Source organism: Anomaloglossus baeobatrachus, chromosome 9 (genome assembly GCF_048569485.1).
Source record: "Anomaloglossus baeobatrachus isolate aAnoBae1 chromosome 9, aAnoBae1.hap1, whole genome shotgun sequence".
NCBI lineage: Eukaryota > Metazoa > Chordata > Amphibia > Anura > Aromobatidae > Anomaloglossus > Anomaloglossus baeobatrachus.
The window spans coordinates 179,420,620-179,438,741 of NC_134361.1; the positions used below are offsets into that span (position 1 = coordinate 179,420,620).

Consider the following 18,122-nt stretch of genomic DNA (forward strand, 5'->3'; position numbering starts at 1 on the left):
GGACCACTGCTCTACATAGGTGGGCAAATAGACATTTAGCTATCCCAAAATTACTATATAAAAGCACTAATACTCATGAGAGAACCCTTCTTTATCATATTTTTTCACTAGTCACAATTGTAGGACTATGTGCAGCACCAAAAGTGGAGTGAGAAGAACATCAGTAGAGTTGAGAGTTTGCAGTCAATGATAAAAATCGAAACTGAATATGTAATGGATTAATCTAAAATTCGTAAATGGTACTTTTTGAATTTAGAATTGGATTGATAAATTTCAACCTGATTATTTTCTTCATTTTTTTAGGAAAGCCCACTTGGTTCTCAGAAGACTAGAAAAAGTAAGCAGCCATTGTTCTGGACTACTTCGAAGTGCACATATCCAACGAAGGATAGACAACATTCCATACCTAATCTGTCACAGCGAAGACCTTCGAACATCGGGTTTAGTTTTGTATAACATTTTGAGGGACAACAAATTCACATGTGAAGAGAAAATGGTATCCATGCCTCGCAATACGTACGGAGATTCGAAAGGACGATGAAGAACCTCTAACTTCTTCGAGATGATTTTGGAGGAGAATTAACGGTCATGCCAGCGTTACGTTACGAGAAGCCAAGAAACTAATCATAGCAACTTTCATAAACTACGGACAGATAAGGTGCTATGAAAACTCATATCCATTTTTAAAAAACGTTCCTAGGCAGAGACAAGCTTTTTTTAATACATTTTTTGTTCTGTTGGAACCCCAAGAAGAGTACCAGCAAGGAACTGCTCTACAACTTACTCCTTGGATGGAGATGTTCCCAGTCTTACCTTTTTAGTTTCCCGTTTGGTTTTCCAGTTAATGTGGAAATGATGCAGGGAATTTTATATTTTTCTTGCTTTTATAGGTCACTTAACCTGCTCATTTTTGTGCGTATTGTCCAACAACCTGTATGCATTAAACTTCTTATTACAGTACGTACTTTGTGTACACTGTCACAGTGCTCATATAACTGTATCCGCCTCATTGTGTTAAGTGTTTCAGATATCACAGAAACTAAGGTGATGGACTAATAAAGCATTGGAACGGAATAAGACGACTCAAGATGGAAATCAGGACGCAAAAAACTATAAACTGATTTTTTTTGAAGAAGGCAAAAACATTGTTTAAAAACTATATCAATTGAATAAAGAGTAAAACTAATGAATATCAACTGATAGTATTGATCTATGGAAAGAAAACTGGTGAAATAATGTGGATTTGATTGTAAAGTTTCTTAACTTAAAAAATATTTGCTGCTATATGCTATAATGGAAAGGCCAAAGAGCTTTATCCATTCAGAATTTTTTTTTTAATTGGTTTTAACACAAGGTCGAAATTAGAATCTTACGATGATCATTGATATAAAGATTTTATCTTTACAGGGGATCTATCAGCTCCCGAAAACCTCCTAAAGTAAAATAAGAGTATAAACATTTCTCAAACATTTAATAAAGAACATTTAAATATTTCCTCATTAGGTTAGTGATAAAAGTTCTTTAAGATAAGGAAATTGAAATTTGCTCTAGTTGGGCTCTCCACTGTCTCACTATTTTGACAGCTCTGTGAGACTTCCTGCTTTAGAGATGGGAGATACCACTCTGTGGGAGGGGAGGAGGCTAGAATGGTATTGAATGTAAAATACAGAGGAGAGACTCTTCATGTTGAATGTAGTTAGATATGTAGCAAGGATCCCTATATATTATTGAGCCATAGGGTGAGGAGGATAGAAGCATCAGTATTGGTAAATCCTAATCCTACAGCTTTCTTCTCTGTGTGGCATGCCGGCTGCTGTCTCTATATAGTATTTAGTAATATCTAAGGAAGAAAAGATGGGTGTTATTTCCACACTGCCGTATTAAATTAAATATCCAAGAGTAGACAAGTAGTAGATATTTCCTTTATTACGGCAGCACAGAAATTACACCCAGCTTTTCTTCCTTCGATATTTCTGATCTACACGTGGCGCTGCTGCAGCCATACACTAAGGCCTTAGGCCCCTTTCACACATCAGTTTTTTGCCGTCAGTCACAATCCGTCGAATTTTGAAAAAACGGATCCGGCGACTGATGTCGCTGGATCCACTTTTTCTCATCGATTTGTATTAGCGACGGATTGGGACGGATGGCTTCATGTTTTATCTGTTCGACGGATCCGTTGAAAAATGTTTGTCCATCGGACGGAGACGACGTCCACAGTAACGTTTTTTGTGTATGTCGAAAAAAACAGACAGCGACGGATCCATCGTTGTCCGTCATTTGGTGGAGTGGAAGCCTATGGGCGCAGGATTCGTCGAATAACGGAATCTGGCGACGGAGTCCGTTTTTTTAACTGAGCATGCTCTAATTATTATTATTAAAACAGATCTGTCACATCAGTTTAGCCACAATCTGTGATGGATGCATCGATCTGTCGAGAAAACAGATTGTGACTGATGGCAAAAAACTGATGTGTGAAAGGGGCCTTATTCGTTTGGTTGTAACTCATACAACCTGAACTGGTGAGCTCCTCCAACGCTTGGCTTTCTTTATAATTCTCAGATAAGACCCTATTTTTGAACTTTTTGTCCTCCAGCTCATCACAATATATAGTATTTATTAAAATACTCATATTAACCCTTCATCAACAGTTGTGTTGTCCTTTTAACACATTAATCCTTTAGAAGCAGCCATGTTTCCCTTCTGCAGATTCACCCTTTACAATCAGTTATGTCCTCTTCCTTTACTTGTTATGAAGAAAACACAGATATTTTGCTCCAAGTTTGATATATAACTATTTTAAGTAGGAATTAAAGTTCAGGCTTCTGATTTAAAGGAAGGGAAATTTACTGATTCAATGTTCATTGGGATACACTGATGAAATTATTAATCACATTTGTAAATTCACGTAGAAAAATAGGTTAATCGATTCTCCCATTGTATTCAATGGACTAGAGACTGGACAAAAGAGGTGGATTGATGATTCCACGTCAAATCCTGCATATCTAAGCACAATGTTATTCAGATGTTGTATTGAATCATCTCCCCATCTCACATTTGGTAAATCCCAGGGAAGAGAATCTCAGCAGATTTTGAGCTTGAGCTGATACTAAAATCTGTTTTTCTGAAATATTGAGACAAATAATTTGATTTGCTAATGACATGTATATAAGAAAAGTCTTATGTTATCATCTCCTGTGATTTCCTGATTTTTTCCTCAGAACTGATAGGTCCTCTTTAATTATCAATTGATTTAATAATCATTAAAGAGTAGCTAAAGTTGTAATTTTTTATATACTTTAGTCTGGCATGGAAAATTATAAAACTTTGTAAGTCACCTAATTACGGCAAAAAAGTAGCATATAGGTGGCTTCCAAACCTCGGTTTTCCACAGTCTATTTTCCTGCCTCCAGCTGCAGTTATATCAGAACAGACTCATTTGGAGTACTGATGATGGCAGTGAAACGGGAAAGAGTTAGTGATGCACAAGCACCTTTGTATCATTAACTCTGGCGATAAAGCTGTTGCTGGAGCTTGTTTTCATAAGCACAATGCCCAGAGGAGGAGACAGATGCTGAGCTGACCCATCACTGCCATCATCTGTTCTCCAAATGAGGTCGCTCTGATATCAATGCAGGTGAAAGAAGACAAATAGACTGGGGACAAGTATGGGTAAGGAAGCCACTTACTTGCAATCATTTCTACAGGAATGAAAACAAAGTGATTTTAAAAGATTCAGAACTTTCTATGCTGGACAAAATTGTAAAAAAAGTAAAATAAAATTGTGTTACTCTTTAAAGGGAATATTCAAGGTTTTGTTTTGCCCCATAAACAGTGCCACTCTTATTCAAAGATAATGTCTGGTATTGCAATTGGATATTTAGAAGAGGAACATTGCTTCTTAAAGGGGTTGCCCAGCCTTAGGCTACAAGTCTGCAGTTGCTCTGTGAATCCTCCTCACATTGTGAACACTATGTGCTGTGAGGTTACTATTGTGCCGGCGCTGGAACCGGTGTGCGGCATGACACCAGTACGTGATTTGTACAAAAGTGGTCACGTGCCGACTAGATGGGCATGGCCTCGATCAACTCAAGTGTACACAGTCTAGTTGGAATGTGGCCAGAAGTATGAAAATCACATTCTTGTGGTCACATGCTTGCCTGCTTCCAGACCTGAGAATCCTTACAGTGTGCAGTGCACACACTATGAAGATTCACTAGTCTACATTCACATAAGGTGACTGCAAACTTGCAGCCTTAAGACCAAACAACCCCTTTAATAAAATGCTGATTCTTTTTTAGCCCAGTTACTATAATTGTGTTTTGTTTGGTGCCAAAATTTGTAAATTTGCCCCTTAATTTGGAATAATTCACCCTTTGAATGTTACATTTTTTGATAAATGCTATTATGATAACATTTTCAGGTGATAAAAACTGTACTTAACTTTGGTAACCCAATCAGCTTTTTTTAAAGGGATTGACCTGGGTCGGGACAAAAGTCTGCAGTCATTTTATGTAACTGCTGAATCTTGACAGTGTACAGTGTGCGCGCTATCATGATTTCCTGTTATTGCATGGAAACAATTTGCCGTTGTGTCTAGCTTCTCTCAAATCACTTCTAAGGAGAAAAGTTGAGCAAGTCTAGTTGGCTCTTGACCGCAAATATGAAAACTGAATGCATGTGGTCATGTGACCGCCCGTGTGCACCAGAGCAGCGGAATCTTGACAGTGTGTGCATTCTATGCTGTCACGAGGCTGCAATCACATAGACTGCAAACTTTGGTCCCAAACTTGGACAATCCCTTTAATTCAGACTGTTAATAAAGATAACTTTTTTTGCTGTATTTGTAAAACTATGTAACTTTTTTTGTTCTTCCAACTTATGGAATCTGCACCCATTTCTAAAAAAAAAAACACCAAAAACTCACCAGAATCACCAGAAGGATTGTCACCTTCTACACCCTTTATTAGTGTGAAGCAAAATATCATGATGTATTACTTCTACTTCATATGTGAGTGTGTATGTTTCTTCACGTCTTTTACTGCTGGCAAAAATGATTGTCCTACAAAGGATGGCTGAGCTTGTCTATTTTATATCTATAAAATATGTCTCTAATAATGGATCGGCCTGGATGGAATAAAATTATGCAGCAGGATAAAATATATTCCATAATTCATAGTACGTGTATTATTATTAACGTCCATTGCAAATTACAAAAGTGTTTCATCACCAAATGACTCTTGTTATCGGTGTTTTACAATGGGTGGAAAGTCAAGATGTCCTATGAGGCCTGAAATTCTGGTAAGTCTTTCCCTTGAATGTTTTCCAGATAATCCATTAAACAATGTATTCGTTTGTTAATTGTTCTTTACTGTTCAAGGGATTTCTTATTTCAGGACGCAACATAGTGAAAATAACATAAAAAGCTGCATTGATACTATCTACGATTAGGAAGCAAGAAGCCATTGGTGGAAGTTTGGGCATTTCTTTAATTTATGAAAAAGTCCAAATTAAATTCTAAAAGTCAAAAGTGACCCTTTAACGAGCCTTGTCATATGACTTAGGATTTAAGACATGGTGTTTCAGGATGGTTGTCCCTCGTAAGTGCAAAGTATGAGATCTGATCTGGCTGTATGAAAGGCTAAAGCGTACTTTACATGCTGCGATATCGGTACCGATCGCCCCCGTCGGTTGTGCGACATAGGCAAATCGCTGCCCGTGGCACTTAACATCGCTAACACCCATCACATGGACTTACCTTCCCTGTGACGTCACTCCGGCTGGTGATCTGCTTCCTTTCTAAGGGGGCGGTTTGTGCGGCATCACAGCGACGTCACACGGCAGCCATCCAGCAGAGGAGGGGGGAGATGAGCGGCCGGAATATGCCACCCACCTCCTTCCTTCCTCATTGCCGGTGGACGCAGGTAAGGAGATGTTCGTCGATCCTGCGGTGTTACACATAGCGATGTGTGATGCTGCAGGAACGACGAACAACATCATACCTGCAGCAGCAAAGCTATTAAGGAAATGAACGACATGTCAACAAGCAACGATTTTTCACGTTTTTGCGCTCGTTTATCGTTGCTCATTGGTGTCACACGCTGCGATGTCGCTTACGGCGCCGGATGTGCATCGCTAACGACGTGACCCCGACGATATATCATTAGCGATGTCGCAGCATGTAAAGCACCCTTTAGACGGGGTCTAAGGGTGAAGCTATTCTTCTTGCGGAGACTGACATACCATTCCAGCATTCCAGTGGTGAGGAGACTTTAATCCGCAATGCTCCTCTGGGAAATATGTACATTGTCTGTTTAGTGAGGAAGTAGACCAACTCTAGTGCCACCTATTGCAGGTCGCATTCCTAAAAGTCAAAAGTGACCCTTTAAGGAGCCTTGTCATATGACTTACGATTTATGCCAGATCAGAATCTCAATTTGCAGACGTAGTGTTTTGGGATGGTTGTCTCTTGTCAGTGCAAAGTATGAGATCTGACTTGAGTGTGTGTGAGGCTAAGACGGGGTCTAAGGGGAAAGCCGAAAAAGTTCAGACATTTGCCAGGATGACCATGTCTTAGCAGAACATGGGATCAAACTGTTATCCGTATTAAAAAGTGTTTTCAAAATACAGAACTCTAAAAGCATTTATCATAATATATTATTTACAATGTGCCACCAAGAAAACATCCCATCTGATGGAATCTGTTCTCACATAATTGCAACGCTCACGGCTGATGTAGAGGCAGTGAGTGGGATTAGTGGACCCACTAGACAACAGTGGTGACCCCAGCTTACCCTTTAGTGGGAGGATGCCAGGTACCACTCCCAGGCCAGTGACCAAGACTGTGGCAGCTGACTCTCAGGGCAGGTGACGGACTCAGGAATAGACGGGTACTGAGGCGGGCACAGACAGGAATGGTGGGCTCAGCAGGGAATGATAGGTATAGGAAGGCAGGTATTGGAGAAGGACACAGGGATAACAAGACAGGAGCTCAGGACCTGACAACTAGCTAGGTATCAGACTGGAACACTGACTAACTAGGGGCGTTGCGCTGGTATCTCCCCTAATGGGAGGGTGCCTCAAATGCACTGTGCTTCTGAGCCTTTAAGAGGAGGGCCAGTGTGCGCGAGTCTTAAGTGCACTCCCGGGAACCTTGTGCAGCATGTACAGGGCCCGGGAGGGAAGGAAGCAGCAGCACACATGGATGGCAGGGGGAGTGCGCGGGATGGATGAGACCCGGCTGGGGTGGTGTGTAAGTCGGCGTCTCGGTAGAGACGCCGGCGCTACAATATTTCTGAGAGTTCTACTGGCCAAAGTGTGTAAGAAATTAATTATCTGCAGACCAACATTCTGTACTGAATGGTAAAAGTCCTATTGAACAGGACTTGGGAATAACAGAATCACTAGAATGTAGGAGCTAGTGGTACCTGCTCCTAAAAACAGCCTGGCTGGCAGTGGATGGTAGGGGTTATACTCTGCTCTGACATGGAATAAGGAATAAAATCTCATCCCAGAAAGATATTTTATTCAACGAGTTTCGCAGTGGAAACTCCTTCATCAGGATTCCACCATTATATATGATGATTACCATATCCTGGTGAAGGAGTTTGCACTCTGAAATCACTTTCTAGGACAATCTTTTATTCCTTATTCTATGGCAGTGCGGAGATTAACCCCTACCATCCACTGTCAGCCATCTATCTAGCCAGGGTCTGCCCCAGCCATGTTCATGCCTTCCAAGTGGTTGTGTCTCTCACAGTCCTTTGAGGTGAGCAATTCCTTTTTGTTTCACCAAGATACTCTCACAATTAAAGCCCTATCTTTCCCACATTTACCTGAAAACCATCTGTCATTTCCTTTTGCCTACATGTTTACTATAAATATTAGGAAATCTAATCATTCAAGTCTATGGGTCCGTGAAAAATTTAGACCGCATTCAACTGACAGAATGGAGAAGGTGGAGAAACCTTTTTTTTTCCTCTCCATGTCCAAGAAAAATGAATCCCAATTTGACCAGACTCTGATCAAAGTTTGATAATAGTCTGATTAGTAAAATTAGATAGTTTTGATCAGATGGTCTTGAGAACCCAGCCTAAGGCGGGCTTTGCACGTTACGACATCGCAAGCCGATGCTGCGATGTCGCACGCGATAGTCCCCGCCCCTGTCGCAGGTACGATATTGTGTGATAGCTGGCGTAGCGAAAATTATCGCTACGTCAGCTTCACACGCACTCACCCGCCCTGCGACCGTCGCTCTGGCCGTTGCCCCGCCTCCTTCCTAAGGGGGCGGGTCGTGCAGCATCATAGCGACGTCACACGGCAGGCGACCAATAGCGGCAGAAGGGCGGAGATGAGCAGGATCTAAACATCCTGCCCACCTCCTTCCTTCCGCATATCCTACGGAAGCCGCGGTGACGCCGGTAGGAGATGTTCCTCGCTCCTGCGACTTCACACACAGCGATGTGTGCTGCCGCAGGAGCGAGGAACAACATCGGACCGTCGCGTCAGCGTAATTATGGATTACGCCGACGCTGCAGCGATGATACGATTATGACGATTTTGCGCTCGTAAATCGTATCATCTAGGCTTTACACACTACGATGTCGCATGCGATGCCGGATGTGCGTCACTTTCAATTTGACCCCACCGACATCGCACCTGCGATGTCGTAGTGTGCAAAGCCGCCCTAAGACATCGTAAAACAGGTACAAAGACTGTCAACAAGAGTTGGGCAAATTTACTCGCCAAGAATTGAATTCTACTTAAATTTGTTATAAATCCATATTCTTCAGAATGCTGATTTTTTTGTTTGGTGGGGGGGGAATTTGCCCCATGCAAATAAACAGTAAAAGATTTTAAAAAATATGCCACCACTCCCCTATGCAGCCACCTCCACTGTTCACTCTCCAGCAGAGTCCTTACCGCATCTTTTTAGCGCTGTGGTGCAATGCATCTTCACATTAGGCCAGCAATCCTGGCCATGAGTACTTGTCATAAGGCCTCAAAAGGCGCATGCGCAGAGATGTCTTGGGTCTAGCCACGACCAGAAGTGACGACTTAGACTGCACGATTAAAACATCTTTGCACACATGTGTTTTAAGTTCAGAATGTCCGCTATGACCTTACAACAAACATACCAGGCTGGCCCTACTAGTTAGAGATGAATGAACTTAAGGTTCAGTTTTCGAACCGAACACCAACTTAAAAAAAATCAAGGTTCGGGTGTGGAGTTCAGATGCTTTACGTGTAAACTTCACTTGCGTGAGGAACCTGTGCTCGGGTACGCTTGGTGCTCAACCTGTGAGAGGCGCTTGCAGTGTTGGATGGCTTTCATTGGGGATAACATCAGCAAGATTATATGTAGCGTGCAACCTAAAAAATGTTTTGAAAAAGCCCCACCCACCCTCCCTACCACGGTCCGTGCATAAATACATATGTGTATCCAACTACATTGGAAAACATAGGCCTACGTGTGTACGTGTCTCCGGTACGTGAGAAAATGACCAAACATGTACCGGAGGCATGTACGTGTGAAAGAGGCCTTAGGATGAAAGCCAAACCACACGATGTTTCAGGGTGTTGACCCTCGTTAGTGCAAAGTATGAGATCTAGTTTAGCTATATGAAAGGGATCTGACTGGGATCTAAGGGGTAATATTTCTCCTTGGGGAGAGTGCCATGCCTGGCAAGAGGCAATTTGCATATTAAATTTCTCAGTGGAGCATTGAATGACTTATAAGCCTCATTACACTGGCATGTCAGGCATGTCACTCTCTACAAGGAGAAACGTTAGTCCTTAGAACATCAATACAGAAATCTTTAAAACTTTACTTTATACCCATGACTGTAACAATAATAAGGAGTCAGCCTCTATGTCTAATTGAAATAAGGGTTAGAACAGGGGGGTTTACTGTAAAAGCAGTGAGACTGGAGAATTAATTAATGGGATGTTGAGTGAAGGTGAAGTGTTGAGGCAACAGGTCAAATCTCTACGCTCTACTTCAATGGGTTTCATGGCCAATGATTTGACCTCCTGTCTCAATAACTCACTCAACATTCAATTAATTTGGTGGCTATATATATTACATAGTTATCAGATGACAGCCATTCCTCCAGACCCACATACAGTATTTGACAAAAGTGAGTACACCCATCACATTTTTGTAAATATTTCATTATGTCTTTTCATGGGACAACACTGAAGATATGAAACTTTTACTCAATGTAAAGTCATTAGTGTGCAGCAGTGTAATTTTAGTGTCCTCTAAATAACTCAACACACAATAATGTCTAACTCCCTGGCAACAAAAGTGAGTACACCCTCTAATTCAAAACGGCTATGATTTGCTCAATAAGTCATTTTTCCTCTCCGGTGTCAGGTGACTCATTAGTGTTACAAGGTGTCAGGTGTGAATGAGGAGCAGGGGTGTTACATTTGGTTTTATCACTCACACACTCTTATACTGATCACTGGAAGTTCAACATGGCTCCACATGGCAAAGAATTTCCTGAGGATCTGAAAAAAAGAATTGTTGCTCTACATAAAGATGGCCTAGACTATAAGAAGATTGCCAACACTCTGTCACTGAGTTGCAGCATGGTGGCCAAGACCATACAGCAGCTTAACAAGGCAGGATCCACTCAGAACAGGCCTCACCTTGGCTGATCAAAAAAGTTGTCTACATGTACCCAGTGTCATATCCGGGAATTGTCTTTTCAAAATAGAAGTATGAGTGCTGCCAGCATTGCTGCAGATATTACAAGAGAAGGGGGTCTGTCTGTTAGTGCTGATACCATATGCCACAGACTACATCAAATTGGTCTGCATTGCTGACATCCCAGAAGGAAGTCTATTCTAAAGATGATGCACGAGAAATCCCGCAAACAGTTTGCTGAAAACAAGGAGACTAAAGGACCCGTCACACAGAGAGATAAATCTTTGGCAGATTTGTGGTTGCAGTGAAATCATGGACATAGTGTTCCATTTGTACACAGCCACAAACCTGGCACTGATTGTCCACAATTTCACTGCAACCACAGATCTGCCGCAGATTTATCTCTGTGTGTGACAGGGCCTAAAGGACATGGATTACTGGAACCATGTCCTGTGGTCTGATGAGACCAAGATATACTTATTTGGTTCAGATGATGTCAAGAGTCTGTGGTGGCAACCAGGTGAGAAGTACAAAGTCAAGTGTGTCTTGCCTATTGCCAAGAATGATGGCTGGAGTGTCATGGTTTGGGGCAGCATGAGTGCTGCCGGCTGTGGGGAACTACAGTTCATTTAGGAAACCATGAATGCCATCGTGTAGGGTGACACACTGAAACAGAGCGTGACCCCCTTCCTTTGAAAACTGGGCTGCAACATGATAACAAATTAAAGAAAACACCTCCAAGATGACCACTGCCTTGCTAAAGAAATAGAGGGTACAGGTGCTGGACTGGCCAAGCATCTCCAGACCTAAATCCTATTGAGAATCTGTGGGGCTTCCTCAAACAGAAGGTTAAGAAGCACAAGGTCTCTAACATCCGCCAGCTCCGAGATGTCATCATGGAGGATGGAAAAGGATCAAGTGGCTCCTGTGAAGCTCGAGTGAGCCCAAGAGACCTAAGGCAGTGCTTGAAAATAATCGTGGCTACACAAAGTATTCACACTTTGGGCACAATTGGGTCATTTTGATGTAGGGGTGTACTCACTTTGTTGCCAGTGGTTGTGACAATAATGGCTGTGTGTTGATTTATTTAGAGGACACCAAATTTACACTGTTATACAAGCTGTACAATGACTACTTTACATTGTAGCAAAGTGACAGATCTTAAGTGTTGTCAAATGAAAAGACAAAATATTTACAAAAATGTGAGGGGTGTACTCACTTTTATACATACGTATACTCGGCTTGGCCAAGTATGCGTGTGTTCTAACCAGCAGAGAGGAGTAAGCTATCACCAGGCAGTAGGAAGAAAATTTCAACATCAACTGTAGCAAAAAGTTGAGAGGGACATGCCCACATACATTAGAGGTTCAACCAACAATCTAATATATAAAGCTGAGTGTATGTGTGTGTGTGTGTGTGTGTGTGTGTGTGTGTGTGTGTATGTGTATGTCCGCTAAAGGAATCCGCACCGTCACATTTACAATCACGGAATTTTGCACAGACACTCCATGTGACCCAGGGAACGTCGTAGACTATGTTTTGACGGAAAATGTAACCCCGCGCTTTACAGTTACTCTCCAAAAAAAACAGCCTACATTAAAGCGAATGGAGCCTGAAACTACTGGTTATTAATAGCAGCTGTGATTGGTTGCTATAGAAACAAAGGACAGTCACAGTATAAAAAGCTTATGTGTGAGGTAATATGATGTCGGTGCGGAGACGGAGAGAGAGAGACAGAGACAGACAGACAGAGAGAGAGAGACAGACAGAGACAGACAGGGAAAGAGACAGACGGTAAAAGAGACAGACAGACAGACGGGGAAAGATACAGACCGAGATAGACAGAGACAGACGCTGAAAGAGACAGACAGAGACAGATGGGGAAAGAGACAGACAGAGACAGATGGAGAAAGAGACAGAGACAGATGGGAAAAAGAGACAGACAAGAAAAGAGACAGATGGGGAAAGAGACAGACGGGGAAAGAGACAGACAGAGACAGACGGGGAAAGAGACAGACGGGGAAAGAGACAGACAGAGACAGACAGACAGACAAGGAAAGAGACAGGCAGAGACAGACGGGGAAAGAGACAGGCAGAGATAGATGGGGAAAGAGACATACAGAGACAGACGCGAAAAGAGACAGATGAGAAAAGAGACAGATGGGGAAAGAGACAGACAGGGAAAGAGACAGATGGGGAAAGAGACAGACAGAGACAGATAGGGAAAGAGACAGAGACAGACGGGGAAAGAGACAGACAGAGACAGACTGGGAAAGAGACAGACAAAGACAGACGGGGAAAGAGACAGACGGAGAAAGAGACAGATGGGGAAAGACAGACAGACACAGACACTGAGATAGCGAGACAGACAGACAGATACAGAGACACAAAGATAGAGACAGATAGACTGAAATAGAGACAGAGAGATAGAAACAGACAGACAGAGACATAGACACAGACAGACAAGGAAAGAGACAGACAGAGAGACACAGACAGAGACACACAGACAGAGACTGGGAGACAGACAGTGACGGTTACTATCCCCGGTAACGCCCGGGTACTACAGCTAGTCACCTAATAAATATGGCAACCTTTAGATACAGGTGAACTTTTTTTTTAATTTTTGTTCCAATAACATTTTGTTGGTGTTTGTTTTATGTTGGAAATCCATATTTATTCAATTTTTTTTTTTATTTCTGCCTGGTTAGTAAAATACCAGCTTTAAAATGTAAAATACGGACACGAAACCAATAGAATATATCGTAAACTTCTCCTTTTCTATGATTTTGATTCAATTCTTGACAGATGAGAGCCTTGTGAAATCGAAGGAAAAATTTTGTTTGTGTGTGGTTTTTATGTTGGAGATCCATATTTAGTCATCAAAATTCAAAAAAATTCTGCTTACTTAGTAAAATACCCCTTTTAAAATGTCAAATTAGGAGACAAAACCAGAAGAATGTATTAGAAACTTCTTTTCTTTCATTTTGATGGCAATTCTTGACATGAGACCTTTGTGAAATCTAAGGAAACATTTTGTTGGTGTGTGGTTTTATATTGGAGATCCATATTTAGTCATCAACATTTTAAAAAATTCTGCTTGGTTAGTAAAATGCCCCTTTAAAATGGAAAATACGGATACGAAACCAAAAGAATACCGTATTTTCGGATTATAAGACACACTTTTCTTCCCAAAAATTTGGGAGTAAATTGAGGGGTGCGTCTTATAATCCGAATGTAGCTTACCGGGGGGGTCTTGGAAAGGGGTCATAAGAGACCAGGGGAAAGCTGTGGCAGTTGTGAAGGGGCTGTGATGGCTGGGCTTCTGCTGCAGCAGCTATGCGGGGTCTGTGGAGGCTTTGTGGAGTCTATGGAGGCTGATGCTGTGGTGGCTGGTGCTTGGGCAGTTGTGCGGGGTCTGTGGTGGCTGAATGGGGTCTCCAGAGACTGGTGAGGCTGTGAGGGGTCTGCGATGGTTGTGCGAGGTCTCTTGCGGCTGGTGCTGGGGCAGCTGTGTGGGGTCTGTGGCGGCGGGTGCTTGGGTGGCTGTTTGGGATTTCCATCGGTTGGACTGGCACTGTGGGGTGGGCAGTGAGGACTTCAAATAATGCCGCCCGCAGTTGGTGCATGTGTACATGGAGCTCTTGGCTCAAGCTCTTATCTGCGCATGGACTGCCTCCGGCCCATTGATCTCTCAGCTGCAGACTTAAAGGGAACCTGTCACCGTTTTTCCGGCCAATAAGCTGCGGCAACCACCAGTGGGCTCTTATATACAGGATTCTAACATGCTGTATATAAGAGCCCAGGTCGCTGTGTGCAACATAAAAAAACACTTTATAATACTCATCGCGCTGCGGTGGATGTGGCTCAGATGGGCGTCTTCGTCCTCCTGTGCCGGCGCCACCTCTTTCACCCATCTTCGTCCTCCTTCTGAAGCCTGTGTGCATGATGCGTCTACGTCATACACAATTGCCAGTTCCGCGCATGCGCACTACAATACTATGATCTGCCCTGCTCAGGACAGATCAAAGTGCGCCTGCTCAGAACCTGAATGCTGGTGAGTGTGTATGACGTCAGACGCGTCGTGCACCGCGGCTTCAGAAGGACGACAGAGGTGGTGACAAAGATGGACGAAAGAGGCATCACCGGCACCGGAGGATGAAGACGCCCATCTGAGCCACATCCACCGCAGCGACCGGTTTAAGTAGTATAAAGTGTTTTTTATGTTGTACACAGAAGTCTGGGCTCTTATATACAGCATGACAGGTTCCCTTTAAGAAAAATGGCGCCTGGAGCTGGCGCTTGCGCAGATGAGATCTCGGCTTGCCATTGGGCCAAGAGCTCAATCTGTGCTGACTCCAGGCACCATTTCTTTGAAGCCCTTACCACTGCAGCCTGAGCACCAGCCTCCGCCACAGCGCCAGCACAGCCTACAGTTTCTGGGACACCCACCGCCCCTGCCTCCTGTGACACTGCTCCACCACCGCTGCTGCCCTTTCTGGTAAGCCACCACCGGATTATAAGACAGACCCCATTTGGTTTTCACCTTTTTTTGCTCAGAATTTGGAGTGAGTCTTATAATCCAGTGCATCTTATAAACCGAAAAATACGGTATATCGTAAACTTCTCCTTTTCTTTGAGTCTGTTTGCAATTCTTGACATGAAACTTTTGTGAAATCTAAGGAAAAATAAAAACGCCTCAACATAAACGCACACTCTAAATTGAAAGACATCAAATTAATAAACATAACTTTATTTAGATTATTTTTGGTGGTAGTGTCCCTTTACGAACATATCAGCATTGCATGTAAATGAAGTATCATACACTAATGGCTGAATCCAAATCTTAGCTTTACCATGCAATGCCACATTGCATATGAGCAGATATTAATCGGAAAGCTATCGGTAGGAGATTGTCTTGTAAATCCGCCAAAGTTTAACACCATTATAATGAAAAAAAACAAAAAAAAAAACAAACCTGGATCAATCCATAAAACCTTTACAATTAGGTAATCTAAATAGTTAAATAATAGAAGTACAAAGTAATATACATTACCATACTGAGTATTTGAACAGAAAAATATGATCTTTTTTTTACATTTTTTTTTTAAGAAATTTCGACCTGTGTACAGTATGTGAGTAATGAAAAAAAAAATCTCATGACATAATGACAAAATAATATTTAAAAACTGTATTGAATGAAGTAAAAATAACTTAAAAATAACATTGTGTAGATATAAATTAAATGTATGACATTCTTAATAAATAAGCTCTACTATTTACATCTTTATATATTGCTTGAAGGTTTTCAGTTATATTTTTTCTTCTCGAATAAAAAAATAAAAAACAAAAAAAAAAAAAAAAAAAATTCTAAAATACGACAATTACGGAGCAGCAAAAGTACACGTGAGGTGTGGAAGGGAGAGGACGAGGGTTGGAGAGGAGTGAACGATACAATTACAGTAGGTCGTGGAGACAGGTTCTTAAGAGAAGGTCGTTGTTTCAGTTGTTCGTGATCAAAAAAAAGACGTTAATAGATTTCATCACAACACAAATAAAAGTTAAAGACATAAGTCAAAGACATAAATAAGGAAAAGCAGTTTCCATAATCGACATACGTTACATTTTCTTCTGAGGAGATCACAGTTTGGATACGGAGCCTTAGCATATACACAGAGGAGGCTGGCTACTTCCATACACACTCACGCTCACACACACATGCTCATACATATACAATATATTCTTAACGCAAGAATGTTTATGAAATTCTTTCTGTAGTGAATGACTTACCATCTGCTGGTGTAAACAGGAATTGACCTGCCTTCAAGGTTTCTGTCTTCTGATCTCTTTGATTCCCATATTAAAGGGGTTGACCAGAACTTTAAGATTGATGAGCTATCCCTAAGATTGGTCATCAATGTCTGATCAGTGGAGCTGCGACACCTGACACCTCAGCCAATCAGCTGCTCCCGGTGCTGCCGCTAGCCAGAACTGCTCACGGCACAGCTCCATAAACTGTTATAGTATTACAATAGGCGGCAGATATCCAGTACACAGCCATGACCACTATACAGTTGTGATGTACAGTTTGGCAACTGAGCAGTTTCGGCACCACTAGGGGGTGTCGGATTTGACACCCCCACTGATCAGACATTGATGACCTATCCAAAAGATAGGTCATCAATGTTAAAGTCCTCAACAACCCCTTAAATTCTCCATATCAGATTTCCCACCAGGGGCTGTCTGGTTTTGCACCTCCACCGATCAAACAAAGGATAGGTCATCAATGTTAAAGTCCTGGACAACCTCTTAAATTCTCCATATTGGGTTTACCACCAATGGGTGTCAGGTTTCGCACCCCCACCGATCAGACATTGATGACCTATCCAAAGTATAGATCATCAATGTTAAAGCCCTCAACAACCCCTTAAATTCTCCATATCAGATTTCCCACCAGGGGCTGTCTATTTTTGCAGCCACACCAATAAGACAAAGGATTGGTCACCAATGTTAAAGTCCTAGACAACATCTTTAATCCTCCATATCAGGTTTACCCCAGATTACCTCTTCAGTCTATGTAGCCTAATCTCAAACTTCCAGTATCTAGCATAGGTTGACTCTTTGGGACAAATGTTGTCTTTATTCCCTAGAAAGATAAGGGTTCATCAAAGGGGAGTGTTTTGGCACAGGACCAACTCTCAACAAGCCACAAGCAGAGAGCCAAGAGCTACTAGCAAGCAGCAGCTTTTGCTCTGGTGGACTCCAGCAATCCTTTTATAATACAGTTTCCCCTTGGCACAATCAGCTGTTTTTCCGGTGGCTCAATTTTTGGGGGTCTTAAACATTGTGTTCAATTTCATACAAACATGTGTTCCACCAACTGGCACGTCAAAGGCAATCTGTCAGCAGCATTTCACAATTTATATCCACATGTAGCTATTTAAAGACAAGTCCAGCAGTTCCTTTACGTGGCAAGTCGGTTCCTCTGTTACCAAGAAATTAGCATTTGAATGGTTATGTAAATGTAAATGGATATGCTAGATTATAGCCTCTGTCACTCCAGCTCTATTCACAGCCGCCTCCTCTTGTTCGACTGAGGGCTGTTTTGCCTGAAGTCACACAACATACAGGCTGTCAGTCAGGCAGGAGGAGGTGACACTGGGTGGGGAATAGAGCTGGAGTGATGGAGGCTTCAGATCTACAAATATCTCTTAAGCCTTATTTTCATATCAATTCAAACCATGATTTCTCAGAACTGGAGAACGGACTGGTCAAGTAAAGATATTGCTAGACTTGTCTTTGAAAGAGTAAAGGCCGCTTTACACGCAACGACATCGCTAACAAGATATCGTTGGGGTCACAGAATTCGTGACGCACATCCGGCCTCGTTAGCGACGTCGTTGCGTGTGACACCTAAGAGCGACCGCTAACTATCAGAATTACTCACCCAATCGTTGATCGTTGACACGTC

General features: G+C 42.2%; 1 protein-coding gene across 1 annotated transcript in view; it reads left to right on the forward strand.

Moving 5' to 3' along the window:
• Positions 1-5,172, forward strand: part of ASTN2 (astrotactin 2) — a 935,497-nt gene extending 930,325 nt beyond the window's left edge. Inside the window, exon 22 of the mRNA XM_075324083.1 lies at positions 304-5,172. Coding sequence (XP_075180198.1) covers positions 304-541 — 238 coding nt within the window. The 3' untranslated portion in view covers positions 542-5,172. The remainder of the gene's footprint in view (positions 1-303) is intronic.
• Positions 5,173-18,122: the final 12,950 nt, after the last annotated feature.